Here is a 13,368-nt window from a genome sequence, read left to right as displayed (position 1 = left end):
GGACTCTAGGTGAGGAATTTGCAGCCTCTGCTGGCGTCTGCCGCTCTGGTATGCAGGAGTGCTGGCGGTGATCCTGGCGGCCGTGGTGATAATGGCCATCGTCCTGGGCCGCTACGTGTCCCGCCACAAGGGCGAGTACCTGACCTACGAGGATTCGGGCGCCAAGGACGCGCCCGACGCCGACACGGCCGTGGTGCACGGGGTCAGGGGCCACGATGTGGCCAAGAAGCGCGAGTGGTTCATATGACGCGCTGCTGCTGCCCGCGCCAGGTGCCCACCTGCTGCTCTGCCCGGACCGCAGTGCAGACGTGCTCAGAACTTCAGCAGGGCACGAGGACAGCCCGTCGGGCCAGATGCCCGATGCTGCAAGGCTCCCCTGTGGGGGCATTGCAGGGGCCCTCTTCGCTGGGGACCCCATTGCAGTATTTTCAAGTGACTGCTGGCAGTGCCCCCTCACGTTTGGATCCCATGGCAAAGGGGGGCTCTACTTTCTTTATTGTTGCAGTGCGCAGGCTTTATTTCTCGTGTTGGAAATTGTTGGCTGTACTTGCACAGTTGCTGCTGGGTAGGGGTTCCCCTTAGATGCGGGAAATATCATCTAGGCCAATACAAGGGTTGTTGCCTTCTGATGTGACTTGCTAGGAGCCAGGTAGTGCTGGCATTTGTTTTCTGTGTGACCAAATGACCTCATTGTTCTTGTATGGTTGTACCAAATGTAGATACATTCCCTGAGAACCGCAGCACTGCCAGGGCCAGCGAAGGACAGGTTGCTTTAAGCTTTTTTTAGTGATTTTATTATTTTACACTTGTATGTCTTCACTACATAGTTATGGTGAATGACGGATCACTTTTAAGATCACTTTTGTCTATGCTTTTACAACTTTAAGCCATTATGTCTTGGCTGTGCTTCGCTTTTATTACTCTGATACATTGCTGGAAAAAGAAAAGTATTCTCCGATCTCTTGATCGTAAAAAGATCTTACGTACTTTTATTTGTCGTTGCTGTAGTTTCTCTTTTTTTATCATTTTTTTTTTTCAGTGGGTTGTTTTTTTATTATTATTATTAATGTTATTATTGAGCCTTCGGCATGCATTTTTTTTTTAAAGTAGTGGTGTCCCAAGCTTGCGTTCCGTGGGGTTTTCAAAAAACCTGGCGGAAGGTCATTCCCCTGTAATACGTGAGTGTGTGCAAGAAAAGCGTACTGTGATTTGCTTTCTTTGCCCTCGAAAAAGGCACCTTTGATTCACATCCAGGGACCTCTACGCGGCATAGCACGTTCCATTTGAACCTGTTGTCAGCTTGTGCACCTGGCTGTGTCCAAATGCCAGACATGCACTCGGCTGGAACGGTGTTTGTACATTAATCAACCAGTATGCATTTATGTTAGCGGAAGGCCTGTAGCATCCATCCCACTGTACGAATAAGCTGTTCAGTTAGGTTTCGACACACTGTGATACCAGCCTGCGGAGAGACGGGCAAGGTGCTGCGTCGTCATCATGTGGCGGCGTCGAATCGACCTCCAGTTTTTATCACCACTATGGGTATGCATGGAGGAGGGCAATCTCCTGCCTCAGCAGTGGGCGCTTTCATTAGCGAACTTCGTTGCTTTCTCCCCATGTGCTGTGGCTGATTAACATATCAAAGGATGCATGTTGAGAAGAAAATCCCAGTCGCCCCTTTCTCCTTCTACTCCAGTGATGTGTGTGCTCAGTGCGATGACAGCCCTGCTTGAAAATGTGTTCTTAATGAAGTGATGCCTGAATCGGGGGCAGTGCCTAGCTACCAGCACCGTCATTGCGCCAGGGGGCTGGGTAACGTGCGTTGTTTTAAAGCGTCGCGCTCGAGCACCCGAACCAGGCTACTGTGATGTCGGCACCGAGCAACAAGGGAACGGAGGAGCACTCTTTGCTGGCCAAACGGCGTCACCACAATGGTGCCACGAGGAAAGTGGGTGCTGCCAGAGTGAGCACCGCCACAAAGGCACATTCCCACATCGGAATGGGTCAGCTCAGTGTTTCACCAGTGGTTGCCTGATTTTCGCTGCAAATGATTGCCTTTGGAGCGATATATTGTTGTCGTAAAAAGAAATATCATCTCAGCATCAGCAGCAGCACTCAAACTTCACACGAAAGGTGCGCAGTCTCGGCCAGTGTTTGTTAAGGTAGTGCTAGCACGGCACTCGATTAGGAAAGGTCAGTGCAATTGTGGATGAGCACAGCCCTTTGCAGCGATCACAGGGAAAATGCACAGGAGCCGATCAGGGTGTTCTTGTGGAAGAAGGCGTTTGCACATTTCTGACTTGGATTGCTTCGTTGGCGTTGCGTCGGCCTACGAGCCAGTGCCTTTCTGCCGATGTGTCTGTGGGCCCATGGAACGATGTTTGCTCAAGCTGGCTGCTTCCCTGCGTGTGCTGTGGCACGGCAGGTTGCAGGACACGCCTTGTACATAGTGTAGCCATCACATGTTGTCCTCCACCGTGCCGTATCATGGGCCTGTCTTGGCGTCCCTTTTAGATGCTGTGCCTTTTTTCTTGAACTTGCAAGTGGCCTGCTAACAGTGTAACCTGGAGGCTTGCCTTGAACACGGGCAGCCTGCGAACAGTGCCTCGAGGGGCTTCTCTCCACATTAGCCCAGTGATGGCAACTACGTTGCCGACTGAAGCCTGCCGAAGGATTTTTTTTTTTTTTTTTTTTTTTTTTTTTTTTTTTTGATATGAGCTTGTTCTCACCATATTGCAGGATAGACCGCTTGTAACGTATGTTGTGGGAGCTGCGGAAATCCACACTATAAGTGGTACCGCACTATAAACAAAACATCAAACCTTGTGGCAACCTACCTTTCAGTCAGTCTTCATTTGCCGTTACGCAACCGAACACCACTTGAAAACGGGTACACTCTTTATTTCATCTGGGGCATTTTTTTTTTTTTCCACATAAGACACTGCTACACGGTCTTACAAACCGCGAGCGCGGCTTTAACTTATACTTTGTGTTTGCGTGTTGAGGGATCTGCGTTGCTTAGTGTTTAGAAGAAGAGATACGGCAAGTACGGAAAAAGCCCAGCTCGGGCCAACCAGACAACGCGATAAGAATGCTATCCCCCCCTTCCCTTTTTTCCCCGATTTTATCTTGCGTTCAGGATGCAGAAAGCAGTTGCTTGTCAGCATAAGGTACGAGTGTGGGAAATCTCCGGTGTCACTTCTCGGCTCACTATCTCTAGATGTTGGTGGTCGCTTATGTGCACAAGGTTCTAATCACAAGCAAGGGCAGTTGTGGTTATCACGGGAGTGAAAATGGAAGACCAGCCAAGGGGTGCCTTTTTTTTATTTTTTCTGCATCTAGGTTGGAGGAAATAAGGGAGCGCACTGGGTCGGATGGCTGAATCCATCTTTCTTTCTTTTTTTTCAACCCTAAAACGACACCTCAGCTGCGCTGGCCAATCAGCAGACCCGTCACAAAACTGCGCTATGAACAGTATTGTGCGTCAGGTGACTGCGGTCTTTCGAGGCAAACCGGTGGTCACAAAAAGCCGCGTTATATCCGGTCCCGCACTATAAGCAGTTACGTTATAAACGGTCTACCCTGTGTGCACAATGGTGTGGCGACATGTCGTCAACTGGTTGGGGCTAAAATGTGGTAAAGCATGTCGTGTTGTTCGTCCCGCATCCTTTCTGCACATTTTTGTTTAGAGCTCAACTTAGTGCCTCGCATGTGCGTCCACCTTGCGCAACGTAGAACTGTGGAGGAAGAGGCCACTTGCGATCATGTTTGCTGTTCATCTTTGCATTTGTTACAACTGAACTGCTGTGCTTTGCCACTTCAGCAATTTGGGCACCTCACCGCCGTTTGGACTTGCCCCTTTTTGTGTAGATAGCAGTGCTGCGCATCATTGCACTCCTATTCGTCTGCAGTTGTACTGAGCCAATCAGGAGTCGGAGAAAAAAGAAGTTGTTTGCTGGGTCAACTAGCTCGGTTACTCTAGAAACGTGCGTCAAATGTGTAATTGGTGGGGCTGTTTCAGTGGCGAATTTGGATTCTGCCTTCATTTATGCATGTGTGTTGATGGTACTATAGCCAAGACTTGTGTCCCATTGGAGCACCACCAACCAGAGTGTTGGGTGTTTTACTTGCAGCAGCAGCAGCAGCAGCGACAACATTCCGTCCAGAGGCAACCTGAAAGGCCTCTTTTGCAAGCCCGGTGTCTTGTGCAACTAATAAAAATGGTCCATCCGAAAGACTTTCACAGCGCTTGCGTCCTGTGCAGGACACGGGACCTGCACTTTGGGGCCAGGGGCGGGGCATGTCGGGCAGGCTTTTCGCTGTTGATCCACGGCCAGAAGGATGGAGAAACAGTGCCAGTCTGAGCCCGTTCCACCACTGCGCTTGCACTGGTGAGATGCAGGGGGGGCTGCAAGGGAGCACAGAGCAGAGCAGCGACAGCGTGCCGATACTGGTGAGGTTGGCGCTGTGGGCGAGGGGTATGCGAGAAAAGCTGTGTGGCCAGCTTCTAAAGCCGGAGCAAGGCTTGTGCAGTGGGCCGAGGAGCCTCAAGTTCGCAAAAGAGGGAGACGGGCTGCTCGCTGATCTTCAGAGATCCACCATTGGATCTGTCGAAGGGTTGCAGCTTTTTGTCGTCTGGTCTGTGCTTCTTCACGGCCAGTTATCGTCTGAATAAACCAGGTTTTTGTAGGCAACCAGTGAACTGGCTTGCCACGTTATGCAAAATTCCCTCTACTCACCTCCCTGTGCAGGTTGCTCGAGAAATGTGCAACGCCTCCTGTATTTCCCAGTTATTGGTCACTTGTGCAAAGTTTGATGTGCAGCAGCGGGACGGCCGGGTGACAACAGTGAACTGGAACTTTTACAGTGGCCTGAATGATGACCGCTTCTACTGTGCTAGATGCCTTTGGCGCAGAAAAAGAAAAGAAAATTTGGGGGACGCCTAAGCACCCTTTGATGTAGTGATTGTGAAACCCTTGTTGTGCAATCGCCAAGTCGTCCTTTTCCCTGGGCGTCTTATTTTTCTTTTCTTGCAGGGCAATGTGTGGAGAAAGCGACACTGTTTGTAAGGGATAGCCTCTATATTTACGTTAAGTGCACACAGAACGTTCACGACGGCCGTTGACGCTTCTCTATCAACACACAAGCAATTCATAGTCGTGCAGGAAGTATCTCTCTCTGTTTCTTGCCTGCTGCGTATAATCCCCCTTTGAAAAATGTTTTGCTAAAATTTGGTGTTTGGAAACCTCAAAGCCCAGCAACAAAAGGAAACTGGTGTTATCTTTCGTTTACAAAAAAATGTTTAATTCCAATGGTAGATCTGCAGCACTTTCACGGTAACTTTTTTTGCTCTCTTTGGAGCAAGCACATTCCAGTGGTAGATAGGGAGCAGCCGAATCAAATCAACAGAGTCGTAGGGCACCTTCTCTTGTCATGTCGCCGTCTGCTTCCGCTTTACTCCCCTAATTGGACCAACCACCAATGACGCCTGCTTGGCAAAAGGGCGCAACAGCCCTTGGCCACAAGGGGAAAATAGATGCTGAACGCTGTGTCACGTTCATGCAAGCTACTTAAAGGCGCTATAAAGACAAAAGTGCAAGTTTTATTCAAAAGATTTGGTGTTTCCTAGAACCCTCAGCACCTGTCCGGCAGCACGCGATGCTTTATTCATTGCTAAATTACACTAAATTACACAATTTACGCCAAAATTTTGATTCGCCCACCTCATCGTATGCTTTATGACGTCTAATGACGAATCGTGGGCAGGTACCTTAATATGTTAACCAAGGCTGCCACGATCTCACAGACAGCCAATACCTTGCTTATCGTCTGCATTCTTAGATGGTGCGGCAATGCCGCTCCAGGACCACTGTTCGCACTCAGCGTCTGACCAGACTTGTATACCTGCCGTATTTTTGTTACGATTGATCGTTTCGTGAAACATTAGATACTACTCGACAAGCAGTCAGTCACCTAAGTGGCCGTGCCACATGTCGGTTGGGCAGCCTCGTGTCGGACAAACTGAGCATGTCCGATGGGTGTGTTAGGCAGTGTCGACAGGCAAAGTACCACACTGCTTCTATGTTTACGTATTCATTCGCAACTTCCATTGTTTAACCCACCATTCTTACTGCCATAAAAAGACTGTGCGACTGAAATAGCCATAACTTGGAATCAAATGGCGAGAAACCCAGCTCAAATGACGACTGTATGGACATGGTGATGAAATGTGCCTTCGAATTTTTTTGTTTGTTTGTTTGTTTATTTATTTTGCCGGAAGAAAGTGTTCACTGGCGGCATTAATGCCGTCGAGACCTAAGGGGGACACGGCTTTCAACTTCGGGAAAATGACCAAAATATCTTTTTTTTTTTTTTTTAAGCCACATATTTGGCTTCTGTGTTTTCGGTTCTGTGCATTTGCAAAGTTTCTCCACCAAAAACGGTTGCAAAGTGGCATAAAAAAAAATTACACCATCTTCCCGTAGGGGAAGCCTGAGTAGTGTGCGAAGCAGCCATGGGGTCGACTGAAGTTCCCATTAGTTTTCAGTACTACCACTTTTGCGCACTGCGCATACGGAGTGGCATGTTTCTTTGAGCAACCAGCCTTTTTCCTTGCCGGCTTGGTTGTTCATGGGCAAAGCTGAGCTAGCTTGTTTGGCACCGAAAAAACCAGTGGAACACCATGCTGATTTGCAACCTTTTTTAGGTTGTGCGACACCTTGTGTACATACGGTACAACTTCAGGTTTTTTGGTGTGTGCTTCCGCATCCGCGTTTTTCCTTTTGGCGCTGCCCTTCAGTTTTTGGAGTAGAGCCTCCGCCACTGCCATTATGACCGATCTAGGGAACCCTGCAGACAATAGTCTTTCCACGTGTTTTGTGCAGGCCTCCTGTACTTCGTGTGAGCACGACTTTCACAGAGCCGACTCCAGGCAAGATATCGCTGTGCCCCTCAAGTTTAGAGTGGTCCGAATTGTATTGCAAGAGTTCTTTTCGTGCCCGAGGAGAATACATCCAGCATGTGTGCCCCCTCAAAAACCGCAAATTAACATCTAAAAACTGCAAGGCTTTCTCATCCGGCAGTTCATATGTGAAGGACAGGCCTTTTGCATTCACCAATGCCTGCACCCTGTCCTGGATGTCCACCGACCGGTTCCCGCCTAAAATAATTAAAAAGTCATCCATGTACCTAAAACACTTCTCAACCTCGGTATTAAAAACCTTTTCAAGGCTTCGGTCGATGTCAGAAAGAAAGATATTACATAAAATTAGAACGACGCAAGACCCGATACAAATTCCCTTATTCTGTAAAAAATGGCGTTGGTCAAAACAGGTAAAAGTATTGTTGAGGTAAAAATGTAAAAGCATTAAAAAATTCTCTACAGTGACTCCTGCGGTATTTTGAAAGGGGATTACACCGTTATCTTTTATGCGAGACCTTGCCACCCTAAAGATCTTGAGGTACTGAACAAAACAAGTCTTCTACATCTAGAGAGACGGCATAGCCTGGGCACTCATTTTCTTTAAGGAATTTAACGACATGCTACGAGCTTCGCGTGTAGAAAGGATCCTTTATCTCTAGGCTGGAGAGTGCAGGTAAAAGGAACTGGCTAACATTTCTTTGCCGCGTACCCCACTCACTTAACATTGTACCAGAGTCCTTCAATGCGTTACATTGAAGGACTCTGCTTGTACTAAACGGAACCTCCGGCTTGTGAGTTTTAGCACTAAAAAAGACAGTCAAAGAATCGCCTTTACTCTTCTTAATGTCTTTTTAACTTTTTGAGGATCAAGCTTTCGCATTCTAGCCACCTTAGCCAGGCGGCGTGCCGAAGTGATACCAGTGATACACGACTGTCCCTATCCGCACTCCTCGCGCGGATTACTTTTAAAATTGTCTTGTCCCGTATGACGAGAAATGGCGACCACGACGACACCGATCCATCTCCTGAAGAATCGAGGACGAAGTTTGCCATCGTTCGTCCTGCACTTCCTCTCCTACAAGTCGCGTTGCCATCGGCAATAAAATGAACAATGTACCAGAGATCACCCCACGAACAAATGCAGTGCTGTGATATGGCGAATACTGTGAGGTGGAGCGGTGAAGATGACTGTTCGCATCGGGCGTAGAGCTCGACTTACTACCTCATTCGGCTTGTGATTGCGGTGACGGCGTAGTACTACAGTGCACTAGAGGGGTTTTCAAAGCCCCTCTAGTGCACTGTAGTAGTACATGGTAAATGCGCGAATGAGGTGTGGTGTGTTCTGTGTGCTATCACCCTTCATGTCGGCGCATTCGGCGGCTTGCAGGCAGCCGTTGCTACCAGTGTACAGTTGCGCTAGTCAGCTACGATCGCCTTGGCATTTGTTTAGCACCCGAGGTTCTTTCTTTCAACGTAGCTGCTAGCGGTGTAACATTGATGGGGGGAAAAAACGCGATAATCGCAGGGCAGTGATAACCTGGGCGTTGGTTTGTTTTATATTCATCATCATCATCACCAGCCTATCTACGCCCACTGCAGGGCAAAGGCCTCTCCCATTATTCTCCAATTACCTCGGTCCTGTGCCAACTGTGACCAATTTATCCCCGCAAGCTTCTTGATCTCACCTGCCCATCTAACTTTCTGCCGCCCCCTGCAACGCTTGCCTTCTCTAGGGATCCACTCTGTTACCCTTAATGACCAGCGGTTATCTTGCCTTCGCATTACATGCGCTGCCAACATCCATTTCTTCTTAATTTCTACTAATATGTCTTTAAAGGAGCCATGAAGAGAAAACACAAGTTTGGTTCATTCAAAAGATTGTCGTGTTAGAATCCTACTGACACCGCTTTTAACGTAAACTTCGCTCAAATAAGCTACATAATTAGGAAAAACGGGAACGGTCATGCGACCCACCAGCTCATTTCCCGCAACAGAACCTATGTCGTCACATGAGCTAAGCTCTGCGATTGGCGGAGGCTGGCAGAAGCAGACGCAAATTAGGTAGAACTTACAAACTATAGACGAACGAGCGATTTGCGCTTAAATTTAGGGCACATTCTTTACAAAGCAATAAGAATGATGGGACAAACAGTGGAAGTTACGAAAGCACATGTAAACATAGAAGTACTGATGCGTTCTGCTGTTCGTACTGCGCACAGCATGCTTGTTTAGCTGCACAGCACTACGGGGCTTGGGGTTGTCTCAGACGACACTGGCCGATTGACGCAAGCAACGGTGTTTTACGTGACCCCATTTGTCGAGCAAGCACTGTTTCAGGGAACGAATATTTTCTCCCAGAACAAAAACAAGCCAGGTTTAAATGCGGGCAAAAACAAACCAAACGCTTGCCACGGTATGGTGGCGCCATCTAGGTTACGGAACGTAAAGAAACGCGGGAACAAACCAACACCGCTGTACAGGGTGGAGACAACCTTGGAACGGTCCCGTGCCGACGTCACATCCGCTTGTAATTCAACCAATCAGCGTGTTTAGAATCGACCAATCAGGGTTCCGCGCCTGCTGTCCCGATATGCTTGTCCGTGCCGCCGCAATTGGGCCAACGGGCTCAACGCGTTATTCTTTTCGCTTCCCACGAGACCTAGCAACGCGAAACAGACAATATGATTCAAACTTCTTCAGTAAACCGCGTTGCGGCGATAATTTTAGCGCGGTTTTGACACAATAGAGAGTTTTAGCATAGCGGCTCCCGTACGCTACGCTAAGGTTAGCGGGACCGGACTGCGCATGCGCGCGCGGGGAGTGCGAGGAGGTTGCCCCTCAGCGGAGGGAAAGAGCGGGCATGGCGAAGGCAGGCCGCGCGGAACTAATCCACCCCACCGTGACGAATTTGCTCTCCCCAGTCGCGCCCCGCTACCCGCCGCCGTAGCGTTAGCGGACGGAGCACGCTATGCTAAAACTCTCTAATGACTTGCTTCGGCGGCGAGCGAGCAACCGAAAATGGCGGCGCCAGCGTATACGTGTCTCTACCCTGTACGGCGGATGCGTGAATGAAGGTACTCTAGGCTGCAGAGCGGTCGGTTCCAGTGATGTCACTTGGGACCACGAAAACGCAAGATTGAGCGGGAAAATCAAAATTTTAACCTAAATTGTTTAATTTCTCAGTGAATAAAGCACCGTTTGTATCCGGACAAGCGCTGGGGGCACTATAAAACACGAAATCTTTCGAATAAAACCAACTTGCATTTTCTCTTCATGGCTCCTTTAACACCAGTTTGCTCCCTGACCCACTCCGCTCTCTTCTTGTCCCTTAATGTTACACCTATCATTTTCCGCTCCATTGCCCGCTGAGTCGTTCTCAATTTAAGTTGAACCCTCTTAGTGAGCCTCCAGGTTTCTGCCCCGTAGGTGAGTACCGGTAGGATGCAGCTGTCATACACTTTCTTCTTCAGCGACAATGGTAGGCTGCTATTCATTATCTGAGAATGTCTGATTATGCACCCCACCCCATTCTGATCCTTCTAATTACCTCTGCCTCATGGTTGGGATCGGGAGCGGTTTTTCGCACTTGATCTCACCCCCACTGCTCTCTGCGCATGCGCCGCGTTGCTATGGCAATGGAGGCGCATCGCCTGCGTCGTCTGCTTCCTCTCCGCGGGAGCGGTTTTTAAGTGCGAATGCACTTCTTAAAGGGGCACTGACACAAAATTTTGAAGGCGAGATAACTTCGGAGATAAATTGGTGGGAACACATATACATCATCTGCAAAATATTGCCGCGAACCATGCATTGGGTTTGTTTATTTGTGTTTTGCTTTTACCGCCCGGCTGCGCCGGTCTGTGTTATCTCCGTGCCAAGGGAAGCGCGTGTTCCATTCTTTCTTTCTGTGCCGCATGTGTTATCTGTTCAGATAGGGAGAGCATTCCGATCTAACGTGAACATCCCGGAATAATCTTCTTGCATCTACAATGTTCTCGATGTGAATCGACGGTTCCAGAACCACGCGCGCCGAAAGATAAAAAGCCTGCAGAGCAGACGCCGGGGCATTCGATTCTGCGACGCTCGCCGACGCACGTACGTCACTTTGTTGACCACTGCTTCGCCGCCTCTGTATTCTTTTCAGTTGCTAGGGGAGCACAAGTTCGCTCCAATAAACTTGTTTCTTTTCCAAACAACTGCTTCGTCCTTGGCTACGTGACATCTGGTGGAGGTGCTGGGTACGCACCCTTCATGCCCACTACAACCTCTGGAAGCCGCCAAGCCAGTCCAACAAGAGCCAGCCTCCGCGTGCAAGATTTACCACCCGAGTTCGGTCTACTACCGGAGAAGACGAAGAAGAAAAACGTCGCAACCAGCACCATGCTCAACCAAGCCAATCCTCCTGTCGTTCTGCAGCAGCCACGGGAACCGCCATCATTCCGAGGAGCCCCCGCAGAAGACCCAGAAGAATGGTTGGAGAAACTGGAGCGCGTCCGGAAATTCAACAGGTGGGACGACGCAGAAACGTTCCGGCACGTTTTCTTTTACTTGGAAGATTCGGCTCGCACTTGGTTCGAGAACCACGAGAGCTCCTTGACAAACTGGGCTCAGTTCAAAAGCGAGTTCACTAAGACCTTCACTACCGTCGTGCGGAAAGAAAGAGCCGCCCTTTTGTTGGAAACACGCACGCAACACCCCAACGAAGGTGTCGTGATCTTCGTTGAGGAGATGAAGCAGCTATATATTTCGCCGCGCGGACCCCGAAATGACGGAAGAAAAGAAGTTGCGCTTCTTAATGCGCGGAGTGAAGGAGGAACTGTTTGCTGGACTTGTCCGAAATCCGCCCAAAACCGTCGCCGAATTCGTGACCGAAGCCAGCATCATTGAAAAAGCCCTCGAAATGCGTGCTAAGCAGTATGACCGCAACTTTGTTGGCGCGGCCAATGAGAACGACTTTGGCAGCACGCGGATCCCGGCCGACAGCCTACGCGAAACTATCCGCGCAATAGTGAGAGAGGAGCTGCGGAAACTTCTCCCAACGCCGCCGCATCCCCAAGTCGCTTCCCTCACCGACGTGATTAGAGAAGAAGTGCAACAAGCGTTGGGAACTTCTACGCCATCCGAGGTACCACGAGAGCCACAAGCTATGACATACTCCGCGGCTGTTCGTCGACCCCGCCCTGCTCCAACACGCCGTCAAGAGGCCCCGCCGTACCGCCGCCCACTGTCACCCGCCCGACCCCCGGTAGCCCGAAACCAGACGCCGAGGAAGACGGACGTATGGCGAACTCCCGATAACCGTCCTCTGTGCTACCACTGCGGAGAGGCCGACCACATTTACCGTCGCTGCCCATACAAGAGACTCGGACTGCGTGGTTTCTCCGTCGACGCACCTCGCCCTCTCCCTGGCCAACGACCACGTGAGATCGACGAGTATCTATCTGAAACCAGCCGTGGCCCAACGCGTTTCAACCGTTCGCCGTCGCCCTACCCATACCAATCGCCGAACCGCCGTAGCAACGCTGACTTCGCCCGTGGAAGGTCCCCCAGCCCACGCGGGGGAAACTAAAAGCAGCAACTTCTGGAGGTGAAGTTGCTCTACGGCGAAAAACCGGAAACCCTCCAACGACGCAAGGACGCGCCGAAGACAGTGATTCACGACATGCCCTCATCCCGACGACCCGACCTAACCCTGATGAGACTCCCGAACACGACGACAGCTATACGCCGCGACGCTTACCCGACCTGACCGAGACGTCCGCTGAGAAGACATGGACAACGACGACGCACAGTGCCCGACCGTCAACACGCACAAGCCGAGATGCGACGCCCCGACGCACCCGGAACTCGAGGAAGGCGGCATCCGACGTCAAGGTGTCCATCGACGGTTTTGATGTAGTCGCCCTCGTAGACACGGGAGCCGACTACTCCGTAATGAGCGGACCATTTGCGTCTAAGCTGAAGAAAGTTATGACCAGATGGGATGGTCCGCACATACGCACAGCAGGAGGCCACATCGTGACGCCAAGTGGAACGTGCACATCGCGCGTCACCATAGATGGCACGACGTACCCTGCAGTGTTCGTCGTTTTGCCCAACTGCTCCCGCGACGTAATTCTCGGAATGGACTTTTTGACAGACAACGGCGCAATAATCGATCTCCAGACGAAGTCGATAACTTTTTCCTCCGACCACTCCATGACGCCGGAATTGAACCCCGAACACCGTGCAGCTGTAAGGATCGCCGATGATCACGTCACCCTGCCACCCCGCGCAAGCTTGATGATCACCGTCTACTGTGAAGGTGCTGCTCCCGACGTCGACGCTATCGTGGAGAGTGACCGAAGGTTGCTTCTTGACCGCGGTGTGTCTGTCGCAAGAGGCATTGCGCGGTTCAAGCATCGCAAATCCCACGTTTTGGTCACCAATTTCACCGAGGAGTACCAGCA

The 13,368-nt window shown here is 50.3% G+C and overlaps 1 protein-coding gene across 1 annotated transcript in view; it reads left to right on the top strand.

Annotated features, from left to right (window-relative positions):
* The window catches only part of Nrx-iv (neurexin-4), a 139,805-nt gene extending 135,570 nt beyond the window's left edge, over window positions 1-4,235 (top strand). The window contains exon 21 of the mRNA XM_077705629.1: window positions 57-4,235. Coding sequence (XP_077561755.1) covers window positions 57-247 — 191 coding nt within the window. The 3' untranslated portion in view covers window positions 248-4,235. The remainder of the gene's footprint in view (window positions 1-56) is intronic.
* The last annotated feature ends 9,133 nt before the right edge of the window (window positions 4,236-13,368 follow it).

Source organism: Haemaphysalis longicornis, unplaced genomic scaffold (genome assembly GCF_048455015.1).
Source record: "Haemaphysalis longicornis isolate Haplotype H1 unplaced genomic scaffold, Haemaphysalis longicornis Haplotype H1 scaffold_4, whole genome shotgun sequence".
Lineage (NCBI taxonomy): Eukaryota > Metazoa > Arthropoda > Arachnida > Ixodida > Ixodidae > Haemaphysalis > Haemaphysalis longicornis.
Note: the sequence above shows the minus strand (reverse complement) of the source record. Positions and strands in the feature narration are given on the sequence as shown.